General features: G+C 38.5%; 1 protein-coding gene across 7 annotated transcripts in view; it reads right to left on the minus strand.

The window, feature by feature from the left end:
• DNAH11 (dynein axonemal heavy chain 11) overlaps positions 1-14,108 on the minus strand; it is a 272,410-nt gene that overhangs the window by 210,530 nt on the left and 47,772 nt on the right. For all 7 annotated transcript variants that reach the window (XM_056800511.1, XM_056800512.1, XM_056800510.1 and 4 more), the window contains one exon: positions 5,409-5,642. In XM_056800511.1, the coding sequence (XP_056656489.1) occupies positions 5,409-5,642 (234 nt within the window). The remainder of the gene's footprint in view (positions 1-5,408; positions 5,643-14,108) is intronic.

Here is a 14,108-nt window from a genome sequence, read left to right on the forward strand (position 1 = left end):
CTTCACAAGTATGGAAAAGGAGCAGGAGGGAGGGAGTTTGGAACTTAATATTTAGGAAAAAAATAATGTTAAGAACCAATAAATATTTTACCTTTAAAAATCTGAATGACATATTATTGTTACTTCCTCAGGGAAGAGCTAAGGACCAAAGCTGCAGGACCATCTTCCAGGTGGGACATAGAACTCTTACTTGGCAGAGACCAGAAGTGAACACAACCAAAAGAAGATGGTAAAATACCACTTCCATTTTTACATGGAATTTGTCAAATTTCAATGGATCACATTTGGATGTATATATCAGGAATGTGGTTGACTGGAGGCAATGTGGTACAATAGAGAGCACACGGAATTTGAAGACATAGATTCACAGATCGAGAGATGGAAGGACCATGGAGGTCATCTCTCTCATTCTTCAGATAAGGAAAGAAGCTCAGGGAATTAAATGATTTGCCCATGCTATTCCAGATAGGTATTAGAGGCAGACTTTGACTCCATATGACTGCTTCTGGAATTAAAGTCTTTTATTTTTTAACCCTTACCTTCCATATTGGAGTCAATACTGTGTACTGGCTCCAAGGCAGAAGAAATAAGGGCTAGGCAATAGAGGCTCAAGTGACTTACCCAGGGTCACACAGCTGGGAAGTGTCTGAGGCCAGATTTGAACCTAGGACCTCCCATCTCTAGGCTTGGCTCTCAATCCACTGAGCTACCCAGCTGCCTCCTGGGATTAAAGACTTTTTGTTGTTGTTCAGCCATTTTTCTGTCATGTTTGACTCTTCATGAATTTTTATGGGGTGTTCTTGGTAAATATACTAAAGTGCTTTGCCATTTCCTTCTCCAGTTCATTTTACAGATGAGGAACCTGAGGCCAACAGGGTTAAGTGACTTGCCCAGAGTTACATAGCTAGTAATTGTCTGAGGCCAGATTTGAACATAGGAAGATGAGTCTTCTGACTCCAGGTCTGGCACTCTATCCACTAGGCCACCTCACTGCCCTGGGTTAGAATCTAGCATAACTCCTTATCTGTGAGAATTGAGGTAAATTGCTTCACTTTTTGGGTCTCAATTCCTAAAGTCCTTCCTAAGTCTCAATTCTGACATCCCATAACTTGGCAGAAGACCACAAGGCAATACTTGGCCACTCTCATTTCTAAAATATTTTGCTTTGTAATGTAGACTCCAGTGTAGACTAAGCCTGGCAGAGTTTACATATCAGAAAGACCAGTGGTTCTTAAACTTTCCCTGTCCAAAAAGATCCTTAGCTGGGTACCAAAAATCCCTGGAGTACTTCTTACCATGTTATGTAGTAGCCCTCACGTTAATCAGCAGGGCACAGGGCTAACAGTTGCCCTATAGGAAGGCACTCAAGGAGGGAGAGGCCTAATGGCTTGAAAGTGTCTTTGGGGCTTATGGCAAATAGGGGTGAGTGCTGAGGGTGCAAGGAACTAGGGGTGAGGGTACAGGCAAAACATAAAGTTTGGTAGGAATCAATGTCCGTATTGCTTGGCCCCAGAGAACAGATTTAGGATCAACAAGTGGGAGTTGTAGAAAGGCAACTTTGGGCTCAATGTCAGGACAAATTTTCCCAAATCAAGAGCTACCCAGAAGTGGCCTGCTTTGCCATAAGAGCTAGTGGGTATTGCTGATCTTCAAGCAGAGAATGGATGGTTCTTTTGTGGAGGAACATTACAGAGAGGACTGAGTCAGGAATAGGTTTGGACTAGACATCTACTACTGTGCTAGGTGGCTCAGTGGAAAGATTGCCAGATTTGGAGTCAGGAAGATTCCTCTTTCTGAGGTCAAATCTCCTCCAGTATTTACTGTGTGATCCTGGGCAAGTCACTTATCCCTGTTTACCTTAGTTTTCTCATCTGTAAGATCAGCTGGAGAAGAAAATGGAAAACCACTCTATTATCTTTGTCAAGACAACTCCAAATAGGGTCTTATAGAACTCAATATCAATGAAAAAAAAGACTGAACAAGACATTGACTGAGGTCCCTTCTGGGATAGTGTTAATCTGTTCCAATCCAACCCAACTTGACCCAGAAAGCACTTATTAAGCACCTATCCAGAACAAGGCACAGTGCTAAGTACTGGGACTATAAACAAGAGAGGAGCAGAGCTTCTGCCCTCAAGGAGCTTTGCCATTCTAGCCTCAGAGCCAAAGTTGGCTCTGGAAGAAGCAATAAAGTCTCCATTTCCCGATAAAGCATCCTCTCTACACCATCCCTGATAAGTGACATTCTATAACTTTTTTCAGGAAGCCAATAAGTGGAAAGTTCCTGCCCTCCTCAGCCACCCACTCTTCTCTGGGATACCTCTTGGGAACTTTTCCTTGTAGTGAGCTGAAACTAGCCTCTCTGAAATTCCCACTCATCCTTCTTGCCCATAACAGTCTTTCGAATACTTTGACAAAGTCATCTGATCCCTCTGCCCTCTACCTTTTTTCCAGACTAAACAAAACATCTCCAGGTCCTTCAACCAATCCCCATATAGCACACACTCAAGGCCCTTCAACAAGCCTGGCTGTCCTCTGACTCATCAGTGTCCTTCCTCAAAGGAAGCATCCAGGACAGAACCCATTGCTCCAGATGGAGTGTGACCAGGGTGGGCAGACAATTTCCACGTATACATGTTGTATAATTAGAATTTGCTCCCCAGAACCCTAAATCCCAGCTTCCCACGTTCCTCCTCATATTACATGCTAACATAGGGAGGGTGTAAGTTTTGGGTAGCCCCACCTCTCGCTCTCTTTTCCCCAATTGCAGTTTGTGAGATGGGAGGTGGGATGAGGTGAGAGGCAAGAGTTTTACTCAAGTTTTACTTCTATTTCTTTTTTCTTCTACTTCAAATGATTATTAATAAATCTTATAAAATATAATTGGAGTTATTGGATATTAATTTTAATCTTATAATATATACATTATAAACATACAAGGACACATATAAAATGTATACACAAATAAGCATACTTTAAAGTGAGAGAAACTACAGAGTAGAGAGAAAATGGAGATGTATCGGTGAAAGGGGAGAAAGCTCTCCTTTAGGTAGGTAGGAGAGACGTGAGAAAGTCAGAATTGGGGGAACACTTAGAGATGATCCAATCCAGTTTTGCTCTACTCCCCAAGAGGCCTAAGAAGGGAAGTGGTCAAAGTCACTCAACTACCTAGCAACAGCAGGGAGCCCAGTGCCCAGCACACTTAATCCTTGGTTGATTTGCTAGAACCCACATCTCCTGGCCTCTGTGGTTCCTCTTTCTATTGCCTTATACTGCATTTGATATTGGGAAGGACCTGTGAATTCTATCAGGCAGGGTCCTACCAAGTTTCCTGTGCCAATACAAATCTTCTTATATGAAAATAGGTATAGTGAAACATATCTGCCCATCGCCAACGTGTACGATCACACAAGAAACCAGAAACATTGTGGCAAAGGATGGCTGTGGGGAAAATCCAACTTCAAGAGAGGAATGGCAAGTCTGATAAAGGGCCAGGCACTGTCCTAGGTGCTGAAGAGTCAAAAACCAAACCCAGCCCCTTCTCTGCCCTCCAATCTCCTGGGCAGAGCAGTCAATTCAAAGGAAATAACTCTAGAAGGGAGAGGCCATTAACAAACAACTGGGGCATTTGAAAAAGCCAAGTCTTATTAGAGGAGGCACATGAACCAATCTCTAAAGAAAACTAGAGGGTTCACCCAGTCCACCCAGTATAGGTGAGGAGGCAGTACATTAAAGACATGGGAGAGCCCCTGTGCAAAGACATGGAGGTGGGGAATGGAAGTTTTCTATGACTAATGGAATCAGTTTGAGTTTGTCCAACTTAAGCATAAAAGCAATCCCAACAATACTATGCCACAACTAGTAGGCCAGTTTTATTGGAATAATATACACACGAGATGGAATAATAGGAAACTCAGGTAGAAAGGTAGGTAAGTTGATTAGCAGATGTTTATTAAACATTTACCATGTGCCAAGCACCCTGCTATGCGCTGAGGTTACAGAGAAAAGCAAAGTACATTAAAGAGGGCATTAAGATTTTGTATTTTTTCCTGAAGGCAATAGAGAGCCACTAATGATGTTTGAGTAGAACAGTAACACAAGCAGATCATATTAGCATAAAAATAAGTGACTGAAAAAAATACCCTCATTAGCTGAGAGAAGTTCAGAAAAGCTGACATGATCCTAGCACAAAATCCAGAAGGTCTTTTTAAAAACTCAAATAATATCAAAAATGGAATCCAGATAAGTCCAGAGATGAATAAGGCCTAGAATAATTCTGTTGGTTTAATTCTTGTGCTAAATACACGTCTCAGAGACCTGGGGGAAAGCAAGAGGGTAGGGGGTGGGAGGGACTTGTTTTGGTAGATCATACATTGCTGTTGACTCTGATCTCACTTTGAATATTTAGCTTTTTTTTAAAGGACTAAAGTTCATCAGAAATGAAAGAAAAGGGGCAGCTTTGTGGCTTAGTGATTTGAAAGTCAGGCCCAGAGATGGGAGGTCCTAGGTTTGAATCTGGTCTCACACACTTCCTAGCTCTGGACTCTGGGCAAGTCACTTAACCCCCAGTGCCTAGCTCTTACTGCTCTTCTGCCTTATAACCAATACACAAAGTTGATTCTAAGACAGAAGGTAAGGGTTCAAAAAAAGAAATGAAAGGAAAAACCCAATGCGCTGGCAGCATAAGTATCAATAATGCTAATTAGAAAACTCTTTTTCAAATAGAACAGCAGGTAATATCCATTTCCCAGAGCTCCACATAAGGAAGCTCAAGCTGTGGACCCCCATCCTTCTGGTAGACCTGTCTGAAGTAGGGTAGACAACTCTGATTGACTCAAGGGTCACTGCTACTGTAGATGGTGTCTGATGTGGCCAGAAGGGAAAGCTGTGATCAGAAACAGGAACTGGAGGGTTGCTAAGGGGGGGGGGAAGAGTTGGTAACTGAGATAATGCAGGGGCTCTTTGAAGAGGAGAATCCTAATCTCTACATCCCAGGAGAGGGAGCCTCTCTTTAATTAACAAAGGGACTATTTGGTAAATGAGATGCCTCACATGTTCAGAGAAGGGGAAATCACCAAACCTCCAACCTCAAACCACTTCAAGAAGCCCAAGTGGGCTGCTAGGATGTTAGTTAAGAGGGTCTTTAGTCATTTCTCTAAACCAAGGAAAGAGCTGAACTCCCAGTCTTAGTTTCCTTGGGCTCAAGCTATTGGGCCACTTCTCTGCTCAGAGCATTTTCAGGGTTCCCTCTTGTCTACAGAGTCAAATTTGGGCTCCTTAATTTGGTATTGAAGAACCTCCACCTCCCGAAGCCACCTGATCTTTCCAGTCTAGTTGCTCCCTCTATACCCTAGAATCCCACCTATGCAATCATGACTTGGAATATAGTGTGGTCATTCTGCAACATACCTGTTTTTTATTATAATCCTTTAAGGCTGTTTCGTATCCTTCTTCCAGTCTGCTGAAGGCAATCCCCACATCTGTGGTCCACCAAATCTGTGAGCTGGTCAATGCAACTTGGGCTGGGAAATCCAGAATCCACTGCTCTCTGGGCTTCTCCTCAAATGCAGCCGTAGCATCTGTGATGTAACAGCGTACAGTTTCCTGCATGGTTTCTTCAAGACCCTGGAGCCACGTTTCCACCTTTTGAAAATGGAAACATCATTGATTTAATGCTCATAGTTCGAGAATATAATAGCTTGCATATTCTGCAGGTGCCCTAAAGGGATGAAAGCAGTATTCTTTGTGTGCCCTGCCAAGGAGACCATGACATTTATTATTCAAAGCCAATTAAATATTGCCCTGTGGTACCCAAAACACGGAGTAGAAGGAACCAAGAGTCCTAGTGTGACTCGGAACCTATCCCATTGAGTGTCTTTCCTTCTTTCTCCATATTCTCTCCCTGAGTACTCTAATCTGTCCCTGTGCATCAATGATGGCTCCCAAAGTTATAGCTCAACTCCCAGCCTATCCCCCAAACTCCAATCTTGTATTTCTACTTGCTTGCTGAGTCTCTTCACCTGTATATTCCATTTATCCATCATGGTCAGCAGTCTCAGAAATGAAAAACTACTTCTTTCCTAACTTCCTTGTTTCAGTTTATGTCAGTACCCTCATTCTAGTCACCTAGACTCTCCATTTATGATACACTCTATTTCTTTACCCTCATATGCCCTCATTTGTCAACTCCTGTTGATACCAACTCACTAGTACTTCTCACATTTCCCTTCCCTACAATCAGCTTAGTTCAGAACCTTACATCTTCTTTAAAAATTAATATAGTTCATTAAATATTTCTCAATAACATGTATACAATTTTAGCATTTTTAAAATTTTGAGTTTCAAAATTTCTTCCTCCTAGTCCTTTCCCCTCCTTGAGAAGGCAAACAATTTAAAAATGAATATACATTTCCTCACCTCTCCTTGCACAAGTTACAGTAACCTTGCATGTCCTAGTCATCTTGCCTCTGAGCTATCTTCTCTAATTTTTCCTTAATACTTTACTGCTCTAGTTCCCAATGAACTGTTATGTCAAATTATTCCTCTACTTAAAAACTTACAGATACCCCCTATAATCTAGCAAATAAAATATAATCTGATCATGGAATTCAGCTGGATCCAACTAACTTCCCAGCCCTAACAATGAACCTTGGAACTTCCATTCTGCTTGTCTCTGCTTATTCATTATGCCCTAAAACAGCATTGGTGAACCTTTTAGAGACTAGGTGTCCAAATTGTACCTTCAAGTCACCTGTGAGTCCCACCACCACATTTACCCCAGAGAGTAGAGGGAAGAAGTGCTTGCATTAGACTGCTAGACAGAGGGGAAGGCCATGCAAAAAAAATAAAAATGGTGGAGAGGGAGAATGGAGCAGTACCCTCCATGCCACCAGGATGTGTGCCATGTCTTCACCAATATGGCCCTAGACCAATTCTGCCTTTACCTTATCTTCATCCCTCCAATAATGCTGGTATAGATTTCTTTCCAACTCAATCTCTTGAAGTCCCCCTCTCCCTTCCTTCACTCTGCTCTAAATCATTTTCTTAGCTCAAAAGTGATTTTCTAAATTTCATGTCTGACCACATCACCACTCTCCTTATTCAATAAACTCTACCAGCTCCCTCTTATCCCTAGGATCACATAAAACCCTGTTCAGTTTTTGAAACCTTTAACCACCTAGATCCTTCCTATTTTTTCATTCTTTCACTCCATGTACTCTATGAATTAGTTATGACAAAAATACTCAAATTTATTTACTTACATAGTACCCTAACTAATAAACTATCAAATTAGAGACAGGAAAAAATAATAAAATTCTTCTGTAAGAACAAGAATTAAAGACTCTCAAGAGTAATGAAAAAAACAATAAGGAAGGGACCTAGCAATACCTGATCTGAAAATATATTACAAAGCAATAATCAGTAAAAGAGTTTAGTGCTGGTTAAGAACATCAATACACTGGAAGGGTAAAGAGGTCGAAGATAGGAAATACTCAACTTTTACGTGCTTTGAAAGTGACTCAAAGAGGGAAAAACAATCCAATCCATTGGGGGCAGGTAATAGATTTGCACCCTATAGGGGAGTATAAGGGTAACAAATGGTCTGGTGGGGAGGGAAGCAATACAAGAGAGGGAGGGAACAGGGGGTTAATTTTAGAAAGACTACAGGGAAAATAAGGGGGGATAAATAGGGAGGGGGGTAGAAAGGGAAGTAAAATAAGGGTGGGAAAAAGGGGGACTGTTCAAAAGCAAACATTGGTGTAGAAGTAAATAGTGAAAGAAAAAAAGGCAGGAAAAGGAGCAGAAATCAAAATGCTGGGAAATACACAGCTAGCAATCATAACTCTGAATGTGAATGAACTCACCCATAAAATGCAAGCAAATAGCAGAGTGGATTAGAATCCAAAACCCTACCATATGTTGTCTGCAAGAAACACACATGAGGAAGGTAGATACACGTAGGGTGAAAGTAAGAGGATGGAGCCAAATCTATTGGGGATCAACTGATAAAAAGAAGGCAGGAGTCACAATCATGACATCTGACAAAGCCAAAGTAAAAATAAATCTAGTTAAAAGAGAGAGGGAAGGTAATTACATCCTGATAAAAGGCAGTATAGACAGTGAGGAAATATCTGTACTCAACATGTATGCACCAAATGGCATAGCATCCAAATTTCTAAAGGAGAAACTAGAGGAACTCAAGGATGAAATAGATAGAAAAACTATACTAGTGGGAGACCTGAACCTTCCTCTATCTGAAATAGATAAATCAAACAAAAAAAATAAATAAGAAAGAGGTAAGAGAAGTGAATGAAATCTTAGAAAAATTAGAGTTAGTAGACATGTGGAGAAAAATAAATAGGGACAAAAAGGAATATACCTTCTTTTCTGCAGCACATGGTACATTCACATAAATTGACCATGTTTTAGGGCATAAAAACATTGCAAACAAGTGCAAAAGAGCAGAAATAATAAATGAAACTTTCTCAGATCACAATGCAATCAAAATAATAATTAGTTAGGGAACATGGAGAGGTAAATCGAAAATTAATTGGAAATTAAACAATATGATTCTCCAAAACCAGTTAGTTAAAGAACAAATCATAGAAACAATTAATAACTTCATTGAAAAAAATGACAATGATGAGACATCCTTTCAAAACCTATGGGATGCAGCCAAAGCAGTACTGAGGGGGAAATTTATATCCTTGAGTTCATATATTAACAAATTAAGAAGGGCAGAGGTCAATGAATTGGGCATGCAAATTAAAAAACTAGAAAGTGAACAAATTAAAAATCCTCAGATGAAGACTAAATTAGAGATCCTAAAACTCAAAGGAGAAATTAATAAAATTGAAAGTCAAAGAACTACTGATTTAATAAATAAGACTAGAAGCTAGTACTTTGAAAAAACAAATAAAATAGACAGTACTGGTCAGTCTAATTAAAAAAATGAAAGAAATAAACCAAATTGACAGTATCCAAGATGAAAAAGGAGACCTCACCTCTAATGAAGAGGAAATTAAAGCAATCATTAAAAACTACTATGCCCAATTATATGGCAACAAATATGGCAATCTAGGTGATATGGATGAATACTTACAAAAATATAAAAGAGGAAGAAATAAATTACCTTAACAACCCCATTTCAGAAAAAGAAATTGAACAAGCCATCAAAGAACTCCCTAAGAAAAAATCCCCAGGTCCAGATGGATTCACAAATGAATTCTATCAAACATTCAAAGAACAACTAATCCCAATATTAAACAAACTATTTGACAGAATAGGCCAAGAAGGAGTTCTACCAAATTCATTCTACAACACAAACATGGTACTGATCCCAAAGCCAGGCAGGTCAAAAACAGAGAAAGAAAACTATAGACCAATCTCCCTAATGAATATAGATGCAAAAATCTTAAATAGGATACTAGCAAAAAGGCTCCAGCAAGTCATCACAAGGGTCATCCACTATGACCAGGCAGGATTCATACCAGGAATGCAAGGATGGTTCAATATTAGGAAAACCATCCACATAATTGACCATATTAACAAGCAAACTGATAAAAATCACATGATTATCTCAATAGATGAAGAAAAAGCCTTTGATAAAATACAACACCCATTCCTATTGAAAACAATAGAATGTATAGGAATAGAAGGGCCTTTCCTAAAAATAATAAAACAGTATATATCTAAAACCATCAGCAAACATCATCTGCAATGGGGATAAACCCGGAGACTTACCAATAAGATCAGGAGTAAAAGAAGGATGCCCATTATCACCTCTATTATTTAACATTGTACTATAAACACTAGCAGTAGCAATTAGAGAAGAAAAAGAAATTGAAGGTATTAAAATTGGCAATGAGGAGACCAAGCTGTCACTCTTTGCAGATGATATGATGATTTACTTAAAGTATCCTAGAGAATCAACCAAAAAGCTAGTCAAAATAATCAACAACTTTAGCAAAGTTGCAGGATACAAAATAAACCTGCATAAGTCATCAGTATTTCTATATATCTCCAACACAGCTCAGCAGCAAGAATTAGAAAGAGAAATTCTATTTAAAGTCACCTGAGACAAAATAAAATACTTAGGAATCTATCTGCCGAGACAAACACAGGAACTGTATGAACAGAACTACAAAACACTCTCCACACAATTAAAACTAGATCTAAACAATTGGAAAAACATTGATTGCTCATGGGTGGGATGAGCTAACATAATAAAAATGGCAATCCTGTTCAAATTAATTTACTTATTTAGTGCCATACCCATTGAACTACCAAAAAAATTCTTTACTGAATTAGAAAAAACAATAACTAAGTTCATTTGGAAGAACAAAAGATCAAGGATATCCATGGAAATCATGAAAAAAAAATGCAAAGGAAGGAGGACTTGCAGTCCCAGATCTCAAACTATACTCTAAAGCAGTGGTTATCAAAACAATTTGGTACTGGCTAAGAGACAGAAAGGAGGATCAGTGGAATAGAGTTGGCGTAAATGATCTCAGCAAGACAGTTTATGACAAACCCAAAGACCCCAGTTTTTGGGACAAAAATCCATTATTTGATTAAAAAGTGCTGGGAAAATTGGAAGACAGTGTGGGAGAGATTAGGTTTGGATCAACACCTCACACCCTACACCAAGATAAATTCAGAATGGGTGAATGACTTGAACATAAAGAAGGAAACTATAAGTAAATTAGGTGAGCACAGAATAGTATACACGTCAGACCTTTGGGAAGGGAAAGATTTTAAAACCAAGCAAGACTTAGAAAGAGTCACAAAATGTAAAATAAATTATTTTGACTACATCAAATTAAAAAGATTTTGTACAAACAAAACCAATGTAACTAAAATCAAAAGGGTAGCAACAAATTGGGAAACAATCTTCATAAAAACCTCTGACAAAGGTTTAATTACTCAAATTTACAAAGAGCTAAATCAATTGTACAAAAAATCAAGCCATTCTCCAATTTATAAATGGGCAAGGGACATGAACAGGCAGTTCTCAGCCAAAGAAATCAAAACTATTAATAAGCACATGAAAAAGTGTTCTACATCTCTTATAATCAGAGAGATGCAAATCAAAATAACTCTGAGGTATCACCTCACACCTAGCAGATTGGTTAACATAACAGCTATGGAAAGTAATGAATCCTGGAGGGGATGTGGCAAAGTAGGGACACTAATTCATTGCTGGTGGAGTTGTGAATTGGTCCAACCATTCTGGAGGGCAATTTGGAACTATGCCCAAAGGGCGATAAAAGACTGTCTGACCTTTGATCCAGCCATAGCACTGTTGGGTTTGTACCCCAAAGAGATAATAAGGAAAAAGACTTGTACAAGAATATTCATAGCTGCACTCTTTGTGGTGGCCAAAAATTGGAAAATGAGGGGATGCCCTTCAATTGGGGAATGGCTGAACAAACTGTGGTATATGTTGGTGATGGAATACTATTGTGCTAAAAGGAATAATAAAGTGGAGGAATTCCATGGAGACTGGAACAACCTCCAGGAAGTGATGCAGAGCGAGAGGAGCAGAACCAGGAAAACATTGTACACAGAGACTGATACATTGTGGTACAATCAAAGGTAATGGACTTCTCCATTAGTGGCAATGCAATGTCCCTGAACCATCTGCAGGGATCTAAAAAACACTATCCACAAGCAGAAGATAAACTGTCGGAGTAAAAATACTGATGAAAAGCACCTGCTTGACTACAGGGGCAGAGGGGATATGACTGAGGAGAGACTCTGAATGAACACTCTAATGCAAATACCAACAACATGGAAATGGGTTTGAATCAAGAACACATGTGATACCCAGTGGAATTGCATGTGGGCTATGGAAGAGGTGGTGGGAGGGTGGGGAGGGAAGAAAAGAAAATTATCTTTGTTTCCAATGAATAATGTTTGGAAATGACCAAATAAAAATAAAAAAAGATTAGGTACATAATAAACAAAAACAAATGAGTATAATAACCTAGTATTTTATAAACTTAAATATTCCAGCTACCTGGAAAAAAATCAGTATTCAACAAAAATGGTTGGTAAAACCAGAAAGCACATTGGCATTGCATAGGTATAGACTATTATTTCAATATATCATAAATCAAAACAAGCTCCAAATGGGCATATGACTTAGATGCAAAGGGTGATATCATAAACTGAATAAAATATCTATTTTTAGAAAATGGAAGGACATCATCATTAAAAAGGAGATAATCAGAAAAGGCAAAATGTATAATTTAGATTATGTGAAGTTTAAAAAGTCTTGCACTAACAAAACCAGTGCAGCAAAAATTTAAAAAGATGAATGGAGGACAGAGCCAAGGAAAAAAACAAACGTCTGGGAGTGAATTCAAGATAGAAGAGTAGAGGAAGCAGCTGAACTTTCCCAATATTCCCCCTCCAAACAACTTTAAAATAATGCCTCAAATTGAATTCTGGGGCAGCAGAGCCAACTAAAGGTCAAGGTAAGACAGTTTTCTAGGCTAGGGCAACTTAGGAGATTGGAAGTAAAGTTCTGTGACACTGGGGTGGGGAGCAGTCACATGACAGCAACACCAACTGTGGACTTGGAGGAGAAAACAGTAGCGCAGTTTCAGGGGCTCTCAAGTCAGAGACAGTAAGAACACCTGGTAAATGGTCAGAAAGATATGCTGGGGTGTCCTTGGGAGAGCAATGATTGCAGGATAGGATGTTGTTTGGCAAATGCATTGACTGTTCCCACTTCAGGGCAGAGAGAAAAGCTTTAGGTTACGAGAACAAGAGCCTGAGTAGCAGTATCAATTTTAGTCACAAAGGAGCAGAGACCTCAAGGAATAGTATTGCTTCTGGACCCAAGGGAACAAAGGTCCTGAGGAGCTGTATTATTTCTGGTTATAAGGAAGCAATGACTATACTTTTCCCTAAAACACACTACCTTGGGAGTGCCAAAAACTTCCAAATCACCAGAACTATCTCTGAAAACGGAAGTGTGAAAAAGTCTGAAGTTTGGGACAATGCCTCTCTTCCACCTCCATCTAAGGAACAGACCCAACTTTAACATAAAGTTCAAGATCAGCTTCAAGCAAAGTCTCAAAGAAAAGTGAATTGGATAAAAGGCTAACAAGAATTCCTAGAAGAGATAAAAATTGATTTTTAAAAATAAGAGAGGTAGAGGAAATGTTTGGAAAAGAAATGAGATTGATGCAAGAAAATAATGAAAAGACAATTAATAATTTGGTAAAAGAGGCATAAAAACTGTTGAAGAAAATAATAACTTAAAAAACAGAATTGGCCAAATGAAAAAAGAGGTCAGAACTTAATTGATGAAAATAACTCTTTAAAAAAACAAATAAAAAAGAGGTGCAAAAGCTCCTTGCAGAATAGAATCCATTAAAATTAGAAGTGGACAACTGGAAGCTAATGTCTCCATGAAAAATCAAAAAATATTGAAAGAAATTCAAAAGAATGGAAAAAATAGACAAAAAAGTGTGAAACATCTCACTCAAGAAACAACTGACCTGGAAAACAGATGAAAGAGAAAACATTTAAGAATTATTTGACCTTCTAAAAGAAAAAGCCTGCATGTCATATTTTATGAAATTATAAAGGAAAATTGTTTCAATATACTAAAACAAGAGAATGAAATAGAAATTTAAAAAAAATCCATTGATCATCTGAAGAAAATTCCAAAATGAAAACTCTTAGCAAAATTCTAGAGTTCCCAGGCCAAAGAGAACATATTTCAAGCAGATAGAGAGAAACCATTTAAATATCATGGAGCCATAGTCAAGCTCAGACAAGATTTATAAACTACCACATAAAAGGATCAGAAGGCTTGGAATGATATTCCAGGTGGGAAAGGAGCTAAGCTAGACCAACAACCCAGAATATCCTACACAGAAAAACTGAGTATAATCCTCCAAGGGAAAAATGAATATTTAATAAAAGCATTTTTTACATTCCTAATTAAAAAACAGTGATGAATAAAAAATTATCTTTCTAATATAAGAAAATATAAGACTCAAGCATAAAATGGTAAATAGAAATGAGAAATCATAAAATATTCAATTAGGTTAAACTGAAAAGATGATACACATAATTCCTAATGTCTGT

This window comes from Monodelphis domestica, chromosome 5 (genome assembly GCF_027887165.1).
Source record: "Monodelphis domestica isolate mMonDom1 chromosome 5, mMonDom1.pri, whole genome shotgun sequence".
Lineage (NCBI taxonomy): Eukaryota > Metazoa > Chordata > Mammalia > Didelphimorphia > Didelphidae > Monodelphis > Monodelphis domestica.